General features: G+C 34.6%; 3 protein-coding genes across 4 annotated transcripts; all 3 read left to right on the plus strand.

The window, feature by feature from the left end:
* The first annotated feature begins 906 nt into the window (after positions 1 to 906).
* Positions 907 to 1,949, plus strand: LOC119074942. The gene is made up of 3 exons (XM_037181334.1): positions 907 to 1,397; positions 1,457 to 1,533; positions 1,590 to 1,949. Exons 1-3 carry the CDS (start codon positions 1,202 to 1,204, stop codon positions 1,941 to 1,943), a joined length of 627 nt encoding a protein of 208 aa, XP_037037229.1. The 5' UTR covers positions 907 to 1,201; the 3' UTR covers positions 1,944 to 1,949.
* Positions 1,950 to 3,620: 1,671 nt separating this feature from the next.
* On the plus strand, positions 3,621 to 16,797 carry LOC119074967 (peroxisomal membrane protein 11C). Its single transcript, XM_037181363.1, has 7 exons — positions 3,621 to 3,861; positions 14,506 to 14,630; positions 14,695 to 14,752; positions 14,808 to 14,989; positions 15,054 to 15,122; positions 16,374 to 16,522; positions 16,594 to 16,797. Exons 1-7 carry the CDS (start codon positions 3,793 to 3,795, stop codon positions 16,653 to 16,655), a joined length of 714 nt encoding a protein of 237 aa, XP_037037258.1. The 5' UTR covers positions 3,621 to 3,792; the 3' UTR covers positions 16,656 to 16,797.
* LOC119074953 lies at positions 8,782 to 11,489 on the plus strand. Of its 2 annotated transcripts, none has more exons than XM_037181351.1 (3): positions 8,782 to 10,738; positions 10,977 to 11,097; positions 11,198 to 11,489. In XM_037181351.1, the coding sequence occupies exons 1-3, from the start codon at positions 9,401 to 9,403 to the stop codon at positions 11,404 to 11,406; spliced, it is 1,668 nt and encodes a 555-aa protein (XP_037037246.1). In that variant the 5' UTR covers positions 8,782 to 9,400; the 3' UTR covers positions 11,407 to 11,489. The 2 variants fall into 2 exon arrangements, with proteins under 2 accessions (XP_037037246.1, XP_037037241.1); XM_037181346.1 differs by having other exon boundaries at positions 8,784 to 10,738; positions 11,186 to 11,489.
* Positions 16,798 to 17,159: the final 362 nt, after the last annotated feature.

Raw genomic sequence — 17,159 nt, forward strand, 5'->3', positions numbered from 1 at the left:
GTTTTCGCTTGAGCCTCGCCCGCGCGTGCACACACATCTTGTGTGTAATGGGTATGTTGAAATATACTATTCTTATTTGTCCTGACGACAAACGTTTACTAAGCAAAATTGTTCCGTGCTGCGTATACTCTATTAGAGCTGGGGCATTTTGACCTTTTCGACGCAAAACGTTATTCTAAGGAACTCACTTTGTCAAGTGGGTAAGAAAACCGAGCATTTTATGAAAATTTCGGTAAATTGCTCACTTTTCTCCGAAATGATCAAACGACTACAACCAAAACTAATTTTTATTTTAAAGCTACCACATTCGTGGTCGTTATTGCGGGCGTACATTAAAAAAAAGATTCTGATGAAAAATATCATCAAAAATGATATGCGAGACACGCAAATTCAGGCTACAATTGTAGCTAAGCACCGATGTCTCTTAATGAATAGTTATTTACGTATCTGTTGTGGACGGTATAACCTGCCTAAAGGCTTAAGTGCCTAAAATAAACCGTCCACAACAGATGTCTATACAACTTTTCATGCAGAGGGCCTAATTTACCAGTTCTTGTTTCTTGAAAATTCCCTAAAATTCTTTAAAAATTTCCCATATTTTTTTCAAAAAAAATTGTCATATTTCACTTTCCTGTGTGTCTATGACAAAAAAAATGAATCGTCTTTATGGCAAAAATTTGATGTTTAACTTTACAATCTTCGGTCCTCGATACTGCTCTTCTGAGCTGTTAAAAAAATGTTTAATAAACGAATATAAAATCAGACTTCGAAACTAAAGGGTCGACCTAGTGAGGGTTGCCATCATTGAATATACTTTCATACCATATCATTAGTTTTCTGCCAACTTGAAGTCCGAACGACAAAAAAAAACTTATTTATACATTCTTTTACATTCTTTTCGATATTTGAAACCATTATGATGGTCAAATATGACTCATTTTTAAGATTAACTTTTCGCTATTTCTACCTATTTTGCTATATAAACCTCACCATTAACAGTGTCGTTTGCCTATATACATCTTTGATAGTTTATGGTATTTCGTTCTTATTGGAATTCAAAAGAACTTAACAATTGAATGTTGAGCATATCTGTCAAATCGAGTTTACCATCTGCCGCGTCCGGTAGTAAAACTAAATTTTCGTTGATTTAGTTTGTAAATTGTGCAAAGATCACAACGGTAATTAATAAATAAAATTGAAAATGTGTCGTTTCAGTCGATTGCCGCATGTTTCAAAATGTTGTTGCTACATTAGCCTCCGAATTAGTGCTTATTTAATCGGATTTTTACAATTAATTTTCGGCTTGGGTATTATTGTTTCTGCTCTTGCATACTCTTCTACCGATAAAGGAAGTGGTGGTCAGGATGTACATGATACTGAAAATAATCACGATTCTGGTATTAGCAATAAATGAAATTGTGAAAATTAGGTCTTTATAAATTTAATTAATTCGCAGATCGAACAATAAATATGTGCGTTTTTGGTATTGCATTCACACTACTTGGTGTTTTATTGATACTCGGAGTCAAAATTGTGAGTTTTTTAATGCTCGAGTAAATTTTCTGTATCTAAATGTTCCTTGTTTTCAGAAAAATTTGCTCCTATTACGAGTCTACATCGCAATAGAGATAATTGGGCTACTCGTCGGATTTGTCATCTACTTAATTATCCTCATCAATATGTTCCTGGCTTTTGTTATCGCTGCCGATGATGATTCATCGGACAATTTTGTTGGACTTTTGATCAAAATATTTGCCATAAGCACAGCTCATGTACTGGTGGTTGTGATCATTATTGCATTCGCTATAATTGCATTGAAGGCGTATTTCTTGCTCTGTGTGAACTCATACTTAAGGGAGTTGATTAAACTCGAAAGTGGCACACCACTAGCTGTTGGCTATACAGCTGTTACAGAAACCGATGATAATATTAAATTTGGATGAGGTGCACACGGAGTTTTTTATTAAATGATACGAAAATTGTATACACTCATCCAAACAGTGTTTATAGGGATTTATCAGTACACTCATGCACGTGGTTGTGTGGTAGAGCCGTATAAATATGAATATCCAGTTTTGTTTGTATGAGTGAATCAGCTGAAGCAACTGAAATTTGATTGCCATTTCCTGTAGTTTTGCAGTATGAAACTTATAGAATTTTATATGTCTCTGTGTGGTAAGACTAAAATTATGCATCAGCTCGGAGAGGGAGTTTGGGTTTATCTTCGCATCGACACATAAAAAATGATATGCACCTATGGCCAAATGTTTATTTTGACGAGTTGGATTATGATAACAATCACCAACTCGTCAAAATAAACCAGAAAAATCGTCAGAATTCCTTGCAGTTCTATAGTTCTAGTATAGGGAATTTAGTGGACCATGAAGACTTCACTTATTTTTAGGAACTGACCTGTGGTGACTTTAAGCTTGTCAACAGTCCAAATGTTACGTCAAACGCGTAAGAAATGTCTAGTGTCTACTACAAAGAAGTGCTAGAAACGTAGGGATTCGACTTTATTTTGGAGAGTTACTCTGTAAACAGTCACAAAACTAATTTCACCCTGGACCGATACCAACAAAATAGTTATGTCACACGAAATAGCTTTCTTAAAAGTAAATTGAAATTTTCATTGGGAAAATCTGAAATAACATCCCAAATAGGGAACGTTCCATAATCCTTGAACCGAAATCAAAGAGAGGGAAAGTAGTGACGAAACACTGGAATTAGTATCCCAAATTATAGCTACGTATCTTTTATTGATCTAGAAATAATTTAAAAAATCCTTAAAAGGACTTACATGACTTTCCCATATCTCAGGGTCTTGAGCACGGATTATGGTCGGCCGGCGCTACTGAAATCAGAAGTACTTGAATGTAGCTTTCAAATGACACCACCTTTATGAAATATAAATTGGAAATGGCTAGCGAAAATGGCCTCAAAGTTGGTGAATTTTCCGGGACACTTTTTGGGAGGACCCTAATACCGACTTCATTCCGACTCCTTCAAAAAAAAGTTCTTCCATGAAATATCGGTAATGAGCCATACTTACCAAAAAAGAGTAAATGTATCAAAAAGATATTGTATTTTACATTTTCCGGAAAAAAATTGTTCCATAACTTTTTATGGCAAACGAGATGATTGAGACAAAGAAAATTTCTGAAAAATGCAAATCACACGGAATTACATATCGACCTGCACTAATAGCGAAATAAATAATGATCGCTTTTCAAATACTATTCAAATCAAGTGGTATCACCTTGGCAGTAAGGGATCGACATATTCCTAGGTTATCCTCTGAATTAGAAGATTATCCTCGAGATTATCTCTAAAAATCAATGGTTCTTCTATTGTTAATAAAACGATTGTGTAATTACGACTCGTACTCCAATTTAGAAACGAAAAACAAATAAAGAGAACGGACAGCTTCTTAAAAATAGTTACATCGCTATATCGTAGATTGTACTAGCATTTTCATATTCGTCGATTCGTTCGTTATTACCATTTCTTGAATGAACTCGCAACACTGCTAAAGAGCGTCTGTAATTGTATAAAACTTACAGCACTCATTGACTCGAAAGTCATAAAATGTTATGAATGGCGCATGAACAAGGAATCTTAAGCGTAAGTCAAAAACAGCTGGACACTTGTGTGAACGTATTTTAATAGTGGTCGGTGTAGTGAACCGTCAAATATGAAATTGTAAATTAGTTTTGCATCGAACGTGTCGTGATTTACATTGTTTAGTGTTTTTACCGAAAAACAGTAGACGGTCCTCGATATATTGTTTTAATGATGGCCAAGTCAGACGCTTTAACCGAAATATGTGCCATGCTAGATACCTACGGAGGAAGAGACAAGGTTGGTGAAGATTATATTTCCATTCGAATTGTAAATCTTATCTTGAATGATTTTCTTTTTTAATATTTTGCAATTGAAATTTGGTTCAAAGTTTGCATTTATATTCGCAACCTTTGGTTTCGGACTTTCATTTTTAGTCGTTCGATTTATATAGTTGAATTTCAGGTTTTCTTAGGTTTGGTGTTGCATTATGTTTCAATGTTTTTGAACAGGAAATTGACCTTACCATATACAAACTTGACATTTACTTCCTCTTTCTTTATAGTCGTATTTAAAACAATAAGCCCTACATTAACATTACCAATCCGCCATACTTTGTCTTACTTTCTTTCCTACGTTATTTATAAATAAGTTCCAATAATTTCGATTCCTGTTTAATTCATGTGCTCATTAAATTATATAGGTCGATGAAATGTTGACCCCAAGATGTATTTAATTCTTCAGTCTTTGAATTTTTTGGGATTGGTCTGTTTATTACATTCTTAGTTCATGAAGCTACAAGAAATATTGCAGTGTTTACAAATAGCAAGCGCAACGCGATATTAATTTAAAATCTCGAATTACTCTTGATTAAGGTATATCCCTGGGTGATTGGCAAAAAATACCTTTCGCTTCATAAATATTTTAACATTTTGTTTACAAAAGACACTAACACGAAGTGCTCCTACAATTTTGTTGTCGTTACCGAAGTCAGTTTACTGAAGCTGTCTCTAAAAGTTAAAGGATGAAAGATGGTATGGGGTGAGGAACCTCTTAAAGAATTCGTTAAAGAATTTGTTTTATTCACATATAAACGAGTAAATAAACACAAGCTACGTGAAGAGTGGAAAGTATGCATTTAATTTCATTTGAGCAACGTGTATAACATCAGACAATAATCAAATAGTGGTTACAAAAATTACAATTTTGCTTCATGAATATAATTCTATATAAATAATACGAAATGACTATTCGCAGTCAACTGCCAATAGTCAATATTGATGCTATTCGCAGTTACTTATTTGAAAAATTATAAATAACTAAAAATATCTTCTAAAATAAAAGTAGAGTAAGAAAATTCGTTCAGTCAAAAATTAGAATTGTTCGATAATTTGTAAAGTATATATATTGCAAAATGCAACGAAAGAAACTGGTTTTCCATTGTATAAGCTTTGGAGACTATTGGTCACATGTACAAACCTTTTACCAACTGTATCATTACGGATTGTTGATCCCTGTGACATTACAAAGTGCTGCTTCCTATAACAAACGGTAATATTACAGATTTTCGCTCCCTTTTACAAACTGTAACATTAGAGACTGACGCTCCACTTTATGAACTGTAACATAGAGTGTTGACTAGGCCAGCTCAGACCCTTTTACAAACTATCCTATAACAAACTATAACTTTAGATTGTGGCTTTCTTTTACAAACTGTAGCATTAGAGACTGTCGCTCCACTTTATAAACTGTAACACAGAGTGTTGATCCCTTATACAAACTTAGACATAACAGAGCGTTGCTCCCTATAACAAACGGTAACATTACAGAGTGTATATCCCTTTTACAAACTGTGAAATTACAGACTGTTGATCCATTTTACAAACTGAAACATTACAGAGTGTTGACCCCTTTCGCAAGCTGTGACATTACAAAGTGTTGCTCCCTATAACAAACGGTAACATTACATAGTATATATACCTTTTACAAACTTTGACATTACAAACTGTTACTACCTTTTACAAACATTACAAACTGTGACATTACAAAGTGATAATCTCTTTCACAAACTGTAACATTACCTTATACAAACTTTGACATAACAGAGTGTTGCTCCTATCTACAAACTGTAACATTGCAAACTGTTGATCCCCTTTACAAACTGTGACAGTACAGACTGTCACTCCCTTTTACGAACTGTATTATTACAGAGTGTTGATTTATTTTACAAACTGTAACATTACACACTGTTGATCCCTTTTACCAACTGTGACATTGCAGACTATTTCTACCTTTTACAAACTGTGACATTATAGATTTTTGCTGCCTATTACAAACTGCGATTGTACAGACTCTCCTTTATGCTCAAAACAAACGAGGCATTGAAAACGTGTTTTGGTCCTGTTTTTCATGACGAAATTTTCGAAACTGTCAAATGAAGTTAGAACTTTTTCTATTCAAAATCGCGATTGCTGCATCTGTCAATGAAAACTAGGACCAAAACACGTTTTCAATGCCTCGTTTGTTTTGAGCATTACAAAACTTTAATCACAAATTCTAAAAACAGTTAACGCTGTGCAAAATCATTTCTCATCAATGTAAAGGCGCAATTAGTCTGCGAATAGCATTAATATTGACTATTCGCAGTTGACTGCGAATAGTATCAATATTGACTATTCGCAGTTGAATGCGAATAGTATCAATTTTGACTATTGGCAGTTGACTGCGAATAGCATTTTCCTAAATAATACTAGACAATCATAGATAATTTCTCATGCAAAGTACATTAAACGTCGACTTTGTAAGTCAATATCACAATTTTTCTAATATCAAAACTAATTGAATGTTAATCATGACAGAATTACGTACAATTACTGTACATATCCAACACTTAACCGATAACCGTTTATCTCTTTGATCAAACTGTTTATTGCTTTTATTGAGTGTTAAAAAAATGTTTAGAATTAATATACGCCTATGTATTCTGACTTCAAAAATATGACGATCATTGACCATAAGCTATGTAAGTAGCTAACCCTATTCTACTTTTGAAGATTCAAACCTCTTATTTCATATGGTTAGCTAAACTAATTTAATAAAGAAATTTGTAAAGAAGGCTCATCTGAATGAGACTTAAGTAAAACCTCAGAACTCTTAATATTCCTTACAATTGTCTGATCCTGATAAAGTGAAACAACAAAAACGAGATCATTAGACACAGCTTCTGGTATTGAACAACAATAAAAATCGATTTATAAAATTGAAATTTTCAAGTTATAGACGGTTATATGTGGTCACGGTTTGTGTTTTGTCATAAAAAATTATAAATAAATTATTTAAATATTTCCTTATGGAAATATGAGTTGTAGTATTCCAGAGAGCACAAGAGTCCGGCCGAAAGTGATTTTTTTTTAATGACTACAAAAGTAGTAGTACGAGACTGCAATGAACTGCAGTCTGCATTTAATTCCATTCCCTGCTATAGATTTCAGAAAGTAAGTCGGTTTTCAAAAAAATATTGTACTGAAAAAGTCTTTGCAACGCACTTCAAGCAAAAGTGATCATAGTCGATAGCTGCCAAATAGAGTACTATTTTGTACAACTCATTCTTGAAGTGTGTTGTCAAATGTAATTTTTTCACATTATCAAACGTGAAAGGGCGTCACATTAACTAGAAATAATGACGTAGACATCGAATGGCCGTCCTGGCTTTGGAAGTTATGTAGTTACGAAGTTAAAGTTTTTAAAGTAATATATACCTAGACCTACTACCTCATGCCATTACAATTGCATTGTCATGCGTATATCAATAACATTCTGAACCCGCCTGTACTACGTATGTTAAAATGTATGAAATAAAATATTTCGACAGAGATGTTTTATGTAGTTTAATCAACAAAAGTAAGAGATTTGACCCTATGCAGCTCAAATGAAAGCGGGAAGTTCAAAGTTCTTTTCACCATCTTCAGATTTTAGAAAATATTTAACCTTTACCAAAATTTAAAAACTACTTTCGAAAAAGAGTGGAATAATTGGAAGAAGATGGTGAAGAAAAAAAAACTTTTAACTTTCCTCTTTTCTTTGAGCTGTATATGGCTATGGTATTGGGTTTCGAAATAATTCCTCAAACTTGCCTCTACATCACAAGCTTTGTTGAACTTAGAAAATCGATCTTTATATATGGTCCAATTTTAAATCCTTTACCCTTCTTTGTCATAAAATGCACTATGGAATCGCTAAAATGTCTCAAAGAATTGTTAACGATGACTTCAAACCTTAAAACCTTCTTCAGTGCATTTTTGCTGCTAATATTTCAAAATGCTGATGAGTAGAAGAAAATTACGATATTGCAATCGCATGTGTTCACTCTAAATTTAACAACTTTCGATTTTTAAAAATTCTCGAGAAAGAAAACAAAACTTAAAAACGACAATACTCAGTTCTGACACAGAGTCGTCAAAATTAGTAAAATCAATCGAATCTGTCTCTAAACACCACCATAAATCTTTAGTATTAAATACGGATAGATTATATGCTAAAACATATTCGAAACACCAGTATATTGAATGTCGAAATGGGGTGAGGTAACAGAAAAAGAAAACATCAAAACAGCAGCTGCAAAGATATGCGCTTGATGGTTAATGGTATGGCTCGTGCCGAACATATTTTTATTATAATGTGTATGTCTGTCAATAGGTTCTTGATATACCTATATAATATGGTGTATAGTACATAAATATCCATTCATTCACAATATGTTATTGAAGATATTTCAGATGCAAGTTCAGATCAATTTGAAATAATGTTAGCGGTATAAGTTCGCCTTATGAGATGTAGAACCAATTTCCACACTTAAATTCTGTTTATTCAGTGAGTATTACTTGGCAGCTTAAGAAAATGCATATTTCCAATACTTTGTTTTGTAAACGATTTTAATAAATTACCGTATCACTCTCATTGGTGTTATCAGTACAGACAGCTCAGTTCTAATAAAATATTTATGTAACAGAATAACTGTTTCGAAAGTTAATATTTATTTAAATAAATATGATTTATCAAAGATAATTGTTTTGCGACTATATATGACTATTAAAGTGACTTATAGTGTAGTCGTGCGAGCTGCTGGCTTACTTCTAATGAAAAAAAACGTACACAAAATATGTTTGTTACCCAAAGATTTTGATTTTTCGATGGAACGCGTCTTGCATCTACTTGATAAAGACCCAAATTTAAGACTTGTCTTGTGCCTTTGGAATTAAGTCGTCTTGTGAAGTGACAAGAACCTAAAAACCATTTTTGTACGTTGTATACCACACTAAATATATACGAACTAATCTGAATGCTTAAAGCAATTTTTTTTTGTATAAATATAAATGGGGGAACAGAAGTAATTCGTTCGTTCCTGCGTACGACGATCACAATAAAAATAAAAATGTATTTGTGAAGGGTGTGCACAAGACCGCATATATATTTATATAGATTCTAAAGAGGAACACGGGTACAATTTCGTTATATGTATGTACACATTAACCAAAGTTTTGTATATAAAAAGTTTTTAACGGTCGACCGGTGCGTCATTTTTAAAGCGCCAGATGGAAATTCATTCTGGTAAAAGGTGTGCATACGATAGTGTCGTTATTCGAATTGCTCTAGTAAATGCAGAATAAAGTTCGCTTAATTTAATGGAAACGAACTGATTAACACTCAAAAGTGGATTATTCGCTAGTCTGATACATAAACAGCGCAACGGGATTAAGTGATGCGCCGGAAATCGTAAGAATAAGTGGTTAAGTGAGCGAAATAATTAAAGAGAAAATAAAGTGCTTGTGAACCCTATAAAATGTCGCTACACAACTATACAAATCCGGCATTTTGCCAACAAAGTGAATTTTATCCGAATCCCAGTAATTCTGTTCCAAACAAGTCTCCAATCAAAATTTACCGAAGTGAATCCGTTCGATCTTTCAAGCAAACGACGCGGATCAGACAACAACAACAAAACTATTCACCAATACCACCGAAAGTCGGACCGAAGCCACAAGTTAATTTGAGCAACAGATACGCCGAACAACCCTTCAAGAACACGTACGAACAGGTGAACGCTTCGGTTCAACGAAATGCCACTTCCGTTGAGTATGCGTTAGTGCCGTTAACGGAAATTCCAAGTTCACGCAAGGGTCGTTACGCTTGCATACCCGCTGACGATGTACGACAACTTCATCAAAATACAACTCGTTTCACAAGAAGCCAGGACGATTTAGACCGATTTTCGAGTTTGCCAGCTAACGTAAACGACCATGACGACAGTATTACAAGTCTACCGCCCTGTCCGACTCAAGATAATCCACGGCTTAAAACTGCATTTTCGAGCGATTTCAAAATTGATCAACATAGTCAGCAACGACCTCACGATAATTCTCGACTTCAAGCAGCATTTTCGAGTGATTTTGGAAATAAATCGTTTATCGTTGTCGATCAAAATAGCCAGCAGAGATACGAAATCGTGCCGACAGAAGAAGACGAAGAACTGGTGGATGCAAATCATGAAATAATTCAAATGCACAACGGACGAGCGCATCGATATGCAATGATTCCAACTGATGATGAGGAGACGTGTTTAAGCAGCGAATTCGAAATGAGTCCGATTAGAAACACCAATAATTATGCGACAATCAAAGAATCACCACGCTATCAGCCACCTTATAAATCACAACAACAACGAACCTACGTACATCAGTCTCCCCAGAAAGACCGTCCACCAGCAACACCAACGAAAAATGCTTTGGTAACTCAAAAATTACACGAACTATTGTCAACTCCACAAAAAACTCCGCTACAAAGACAAGGAAGCACATTAAGAGCGACTCCAGTCCGTCATAACCCTCCGGTTTTATCCAGCACACCAAAACAAACCGAATTTACACCACAAAAACTTCGATATGAACAACATCAACCAAATGCATCTCAATTTGAACAAAGAACAACAGCGGTTATTTCGCCAAGGTTAGCATCCCTAGCTACATACGTTGAACCGAGTTCTGTAGGAGATAATAGCTCGTGGAAGAGCCTGAGCTTCCAGAAAGTTACCAATGCGACGGCTACTATTGGCGCAGTATCATTGATGTTAATTTTGTGTGGAATCATGAACTCTGGCCTTTGTCTTTACATGATAGCAGACGTAAGTATAAGATTCTCGTTTCAATTAAATTGCGGACATATTACTTGCTTAGCATTTGCGAATGGGACTTTGTTAGCGAATTCTCGCTGAGAAATCTTTTTCGTATAAGTTCTGCTCCTAAACTGGTGTTTGAATACGTGAAAATGTCAGGGTATTGGACAGCAATTAGGAAGTGGCCATTCAAAATTACTTGATGTACGTTGCATGAGATTATCTTTTTGTTAAAAATTATTTTCAGTTTGGACGTATTTATTATCTTGATATTGGAGTGATATCTGGATTTGCTGCCACAGCTCTCGGAATTTTAGGATTCAAGTCCAGGCAATGTGACTGGCTCCCAAACAGGAACTATGTCTCAGGTAAATAATTTTTACATGGATACTAACACCCCGCCCCAATTCAACGAATTAACCACATCGTTCAATAATATTAATATACTACCCATAGGCTATATTTTAGTGACCGTTTTCTCGCTGCTGAACTGTTGCGGTCTGTTGGTCTTACTGTCGCTGAGGCCATTACCCGGAGAACCCATTCATGACGTTACAACCGGCATTCTGTTGGGATTATCATTTTTGACATTGTTTATGATTAGTTTAGGAGTAATCACTTCAAGATGGTGCCGTTCGCCGCCACCCGATAATAGGGTTGATGTTTATAAAGTTTAATTTCAGATTTTTTTTTTTGTAATTTCTTTACATTTATATATTGCATTTGATGATCTAATTAAAGTTATTGTAGTTTTCTTATATATTCATTTTGTTTCTATTCGGGCGGGCAATAATTGGTGAGATATGTAGTTATTCAGTTTACGCAGCCATCGCAGTAAAGTGAAATTTTCGTTTGTATGCCGCAGATCACAGAACTAGTAAGTCGGTAGATAAAAATCAAATATCCACCGACAGCTTTAGGAATACTAGGTTCATTACAGTGAACGACATCTCAAATGTCTCACTGTCATTTTTTTCAGAGAATGTCATTGTGAATTTGCAATGACACAATAAAATTCTCAGAAAAATTTGACAGTGAGACATTTGAGATGTCGTTCACTGTACATGAGGTAAAAATTTCGTGATAAAAGCAAACTGACAAGTGTGTTGTTCAGCATCAAGCTACTGTAATTGTCTTTTCGGCAAGTGCACAGTCGAAGACGAGGTATACAACTATACTTGTCGAAAAACAGTTGTCGACGCAAGTTGCTCAAAAAGAGAAGAGTTAGTTTGCGAGTATCATAAAAGTTGTTTCCGAAGTAATGAAGTACATAGCAGCATCCAACGTATTTCGGTTCAAAACCTGATCCATGCGAAAGTTGATTTTCAAATATGTAAATGAAAAAAATGAACCGAAAATAGTGTACATGTAATTGGTCATTTTCACAGGGAGCAAACTGTTATTTAATGGTCCACTTTCGCATGGGGTAGATAGTAAACGATTTTACATCTATTCTTTCAGTTGTTAATGATTGGGTGCTTTTGTATCAAATGCGCTCTATACAGACTACATTTGAGTTAAAGTGAGGTTGACTATGAAAGTCTTAAATAATTTTCAATAGGTGGGATTGGATTTTTTTGAAAGCTTTTTGATAGTTACATCGTTTTTGGCAATCGGACGTGTTGGCGATAAAAGGGAAGTACCGCTCACAGGAAATCTTTCAACTTCTCAGAAACGATGCAGCTGGAAAAGGTTCGCAATTATCAGCCTCTGATGATGCTAGCGTAGCTAGTGAAACTGGTCAGGAATAATAAATGATTTAGTGCAATTTAAAATAAACGAGCCGTCAGAACAGTCGGAGCGTTTGCTGCGACTGAGCCCCGTACGAACCCGTACATCTATTGCGCACGTGACCCTAGTTCGTCCGTCGCCCTACTCTTAACGTAAGTCTACTGCGCCCGTAAACGTCGGTAAAGTAAAACTCTTATGAAATGTGTACGTCTTAAAAATTGCGCATAGCGCAATTACGAAGCCCCGTACGATGTTCCTTCCAAACGTAACACAAATTTAAAATTGACCTAAAATTTCCTCAGTCCTATATTAACCTATATTTACCTATAAATAAACAATTTACTGATAAATATGCTAGTATATAGCTCAAAATAACTACCTATACCGTTATATAGCTCAATATAGCTCAATTAAGCTATATATATTTATATATATATATATCCATATTTGGGATCCGTGAAACACCACACACACATAACCAATCACTTCTCACTGATCAGTAACTTTGTAAGTATCATTTTCACCGATTTATATTGTTTTTACAAAAATTCAAAATGGCGGCCGACGGCCATTTTATTAGGAGGCCTGAAATAGTACTGACGATTCACATATATTAATACCTTTCAAAAAAAAAATGAAATTTGGTCAAATTTTACTTGAGATATTAACAAAAAACACCACCTTCACTCTACGGCCGAGTAGCCTCATATAAGCTCACTCCAAGAGACCTAGCTCACGCTCAAGTGAACCGAATTTCATGAACTTTTTTTCCCTTATTGGTACGGTCAATACCTATCTATTGAAGCAAAATCCATCTAAATACGTTCAAATTTGGCCAACCTACAAGCAAAAACGGCTTGCCGCCCTGCACCTAGTTCACACCAAGGGGTCTAACAAACTAGTCGGTCATCCAACTTCCATAAACTTTTTTTTGTCGATAGGTATTGTAAATACCTTTCATTTGATGTATCACTTACCAGTGTAGCCTTTAAATGGCCAGAGAAATCTTTGGAAAACGTTAAAGCACTTATGGGGCCCCAACTCGGGAGGGGTCGACCCAAAATCGCCCATCTTCGAACTTAGCCTCACAATTTCAACTACCTTTCAGGGAAAAAAAAAATTTTTGAAATAGGATTTTATTTACTCAAGATATCGACGTGACAGACGGACAGACGGACAGACAAAATTTTTATTGTGGATTCGTCATCTATGAACATAGGCAAACACTTTGCCCTTACCGCCTGCTTCGAATTCCATCAATTACACACGGCACCGTAATCCTATAAGCCCCTTCGTACTTCGTACGGGGCTAAAAAGATCGTTTAATTTATTCAACCCTTTTAACATTTCGCAAATTGAAAATTGATTTATCTGCAACGACACTAAAACAAGCGTTTGCAATTGTTTTGTCGTCTGTGTCAATATTATTCTTCACACTCAAGTATTGGTTCTTAAATCTTGCGGCTAAACAAACTAATCTCATCTATTAGACTCATCCCAAACACATCTTAGTCAAAAAAACAGCATTTCCACAGTTATCGACGAATTTGATTTATCCAATATTTAATTATTGTTCACTTGAATGGTATCTAAGGTATTATGGGTAAAGGCGAAGTAAAGGCGATTTGAAGTACCGGCGAATGGCAATTGACTTATGAGCTACGGCTAGAAACTCAAAATTTAATTTCTTCATATTTGGGAGGTCGATATAATTTCCGTTGTACTCTCAGAATCGTATTCAAATTATTCGTAATTTATCGAATCTTCATTTTTTTTTGAAAAACTTTTACAACCTACAACTGCTCTTATCTTGGTGGTATGAACATGTCCGTATCCAAAAACATCGATTGTATTACATCGATAACACATAACAAAACGATTGATTACATTAATTGTTTTCCAGTTATTTTTAGTTTCATTAACCAAACAAAAGGTACTATTAATACCGGTCTATGCCACTTATAGCATAATTATAGTAAACATCGAGTTGTTGATTAAATTGCCTTCGACCAATAATAAACAAAAAACAAATTCAATAATTTCAGGTGATGAAGGCATTATGCTATGCAGCAAAGCTAATGTCCGGTTTATACGTTAGCTCTAACGCCGACAAATCGAAGAAATTTGCAATATTTAGTTCAAAAATATCTGGAGCTCGTGCAACATTAAGGTACAATAATGACTTAACAATGACTGATAGCACGTATTTACACTTCCCTCCCTTCCTTTTCCAGACTTATAGATGACATTCCAATGCTAAAGTATACCTTAGAATATGGTTGGGGACAAAAGGTATGTTTTCTTATCGCCTTTAAAAAAAACGAAATTTTGAATTGTTTTATTCTAGGAACCTGATCGGGCTATGTCTGTATTGGGTGTCATAGCTAATTTCGTAGACCATTTGTACTATCCGATTGAAAAAATATGTTGGCTCATCGAGCACAAATTACTAAACGTAACAAATCCCACCAAATGGGATACATTGAGCTCAGTTTTCTGGGTGTCATCGATTTATTTGAACTTGATGAGGTTAGTTTGGAAGAGCAACCATTTTCGGAACAGATTTTGAAATTTCGTTTCGATTTTGTTTCAGAACAATGCGAATGGTTGCATTAATCGAACATCACAAGCAATGTGTAAGCAGTCAGAAAAGTGATTCCAGGTAAATATACGTTACGATAATTGAAATGTAAGAAATATCAGATAAGAAATGGAAGGTACTGTTAAGCAAAATTTAGCGATGACCTCCGGTTAAAGTTAAATGTATATATATGGCAGTAAAAGATTTTTAAAAATTACTGAAAGCCAGGGAAAGGGTCAATCAAAAGTATTGATTCGTTATATGAGGCTTGTATAAATTGAAAAATTAGAATCAGTAGCGAGACGTGATTGAATAGGCTGTTGTATATTTGATATGAGCTTTCTGGCCTTGGAAAACATTTCAAGAAATATGGTCTGAATTTGCAAATGTATGTTCTAGACCAGGTACACTATCGATATTTCTCAATAGATTGATTGTCCGTAATCGCACGAGTGGTTTTCAGTAATTTATCAAATGAAAGGCTCAGAATAAATATTTGGAAACGATATATAAGAAATCGGAGGGAATCTGGTTTCGACCATTAAATATTCCGCAGCCTTGAACTTTAAGACTTCAATGAACTTGAATATAAAAAAAAAATATTTTCGGTGTTTGTCCAAGCGAGATACAAATTCCGAATAGTAGTTCAATCCAGATTAAACGGCTACTAATCTGTTATCGACAGCAATAGCAAAAATAAACGATGACCCACCAGTTAACGTGGTCCTAATATAGTACAGTCTATGTTTAAACGAATGAAGTAATAGATTTTATGCTGAAGTACATAATACATTTCATACAAATTCTGTAGGTACATGCCTTTTCTTATCGATGCATCTCACAACCTTTTGCGACAGGTGTACTAAGAAATTGATAATGCAGCTAATCTTAAATTTATTATTCATCGTATTGGTATTTACTGATAAAATAACAAAACCAATTATGTAAATTCGGTGGTATTTTTCACGAAACATCCTTTATCCTGAATTTAAGGAAATGTAATCATCGCCAAGAGTTATTCAAGAGAAAACGATTTTATAGTTCTACCATTCGCATCAAATTTATAAGTATGAGAATTCACTGTTTTTACGACAACAAATGATAACAAAATATGACAAAAACGAAATAGATTGATTAAAATATAGTTCAACGTCAAATTTAGAGATGTCCAGTTTTTTCATCGATTTCCTCCGTTACATCATAAGAGCTTTTTGTTATTACCGCATTTAGTTAGTGACTTTTTTTCCGTCATATGACATAGTATTCGAAATCACAAAATCTTTCTCTAAGAACCAGCTAAAAATAACTTCAACATTTCGTTTCGATTTTCAGTGCTGCGATGGAAAAATTGATAAACAATCAGCGCATGGAAGTCATATCAGTGATAAGACTTAGCTTAGATTTGATCCAAGCTGGAAGCACATTACCGAAAGGTTATTTATGGGGTGGTAAGCTGGAGACTTGGCATGTCGGATTAGTCGGTTTGTGCATGATTTTGGGATTTTTGGAGCTTTTCAAATGTTTACGAAATTTTGTTTATTTAATTTCAAAGGTACCTTATCAGCATTCATTGGGATATATCAATATTTTGCGAAGAAGAAAATGGCAAAGTAAATTTTCATCGCTCTACGATCAAAAAGTGCCTTAAAATACTGAGTATTAAAATTTCTTTCTTTTATTTATAATTTTGGATATTTTGGTTGATATTTGAATTGTTATTAAGAATTTATTATTATAAATCTAGTCAATCGTTAAAGTGGTTTTTCATTTCATTCTCAAACATCTATTACGTAGAGTGCGAGCTTATTTCATTCATTGAATTTTCACTGATGGACTGTCGATTGTTGTTTGGTTGTAGTCGATCATTAAGGGCATAAAGGGGAAAGAAACAACTGTCGAAAAATTGTACCGCAAATTCTATTCAATTCCAAAAATTCAGCAAATAAAAAACCAGTTTTTTGTTTTTGTTTTGGCATTCGTGCGTTACCAGAGAAAATGTGGAAAACATAAATCTAGATACTCTTTTGTTAAATAAAACATCTGGATTTCAGATACAAACTACACAAATTCCAACCGATGCCAACAACCTCACTCAATTCCAAAAATACGACTTAACTT

This window comes from Bradysia coprophila, chromosome III (assembly GCF_014529535.1).
Source record: "Bradysia coprophila strain Holo2 chromosome III, BU_Bcop_v1, whole genome shotgun sequence".
In the NCBI taxonomy this organism is placed as follows: domain Eukaryota; kingdom Metazoa; phylum Arthropoda; class Insecta; order Diptera; family Sciaridae; genus Bradysia; species Bradysia coprophila.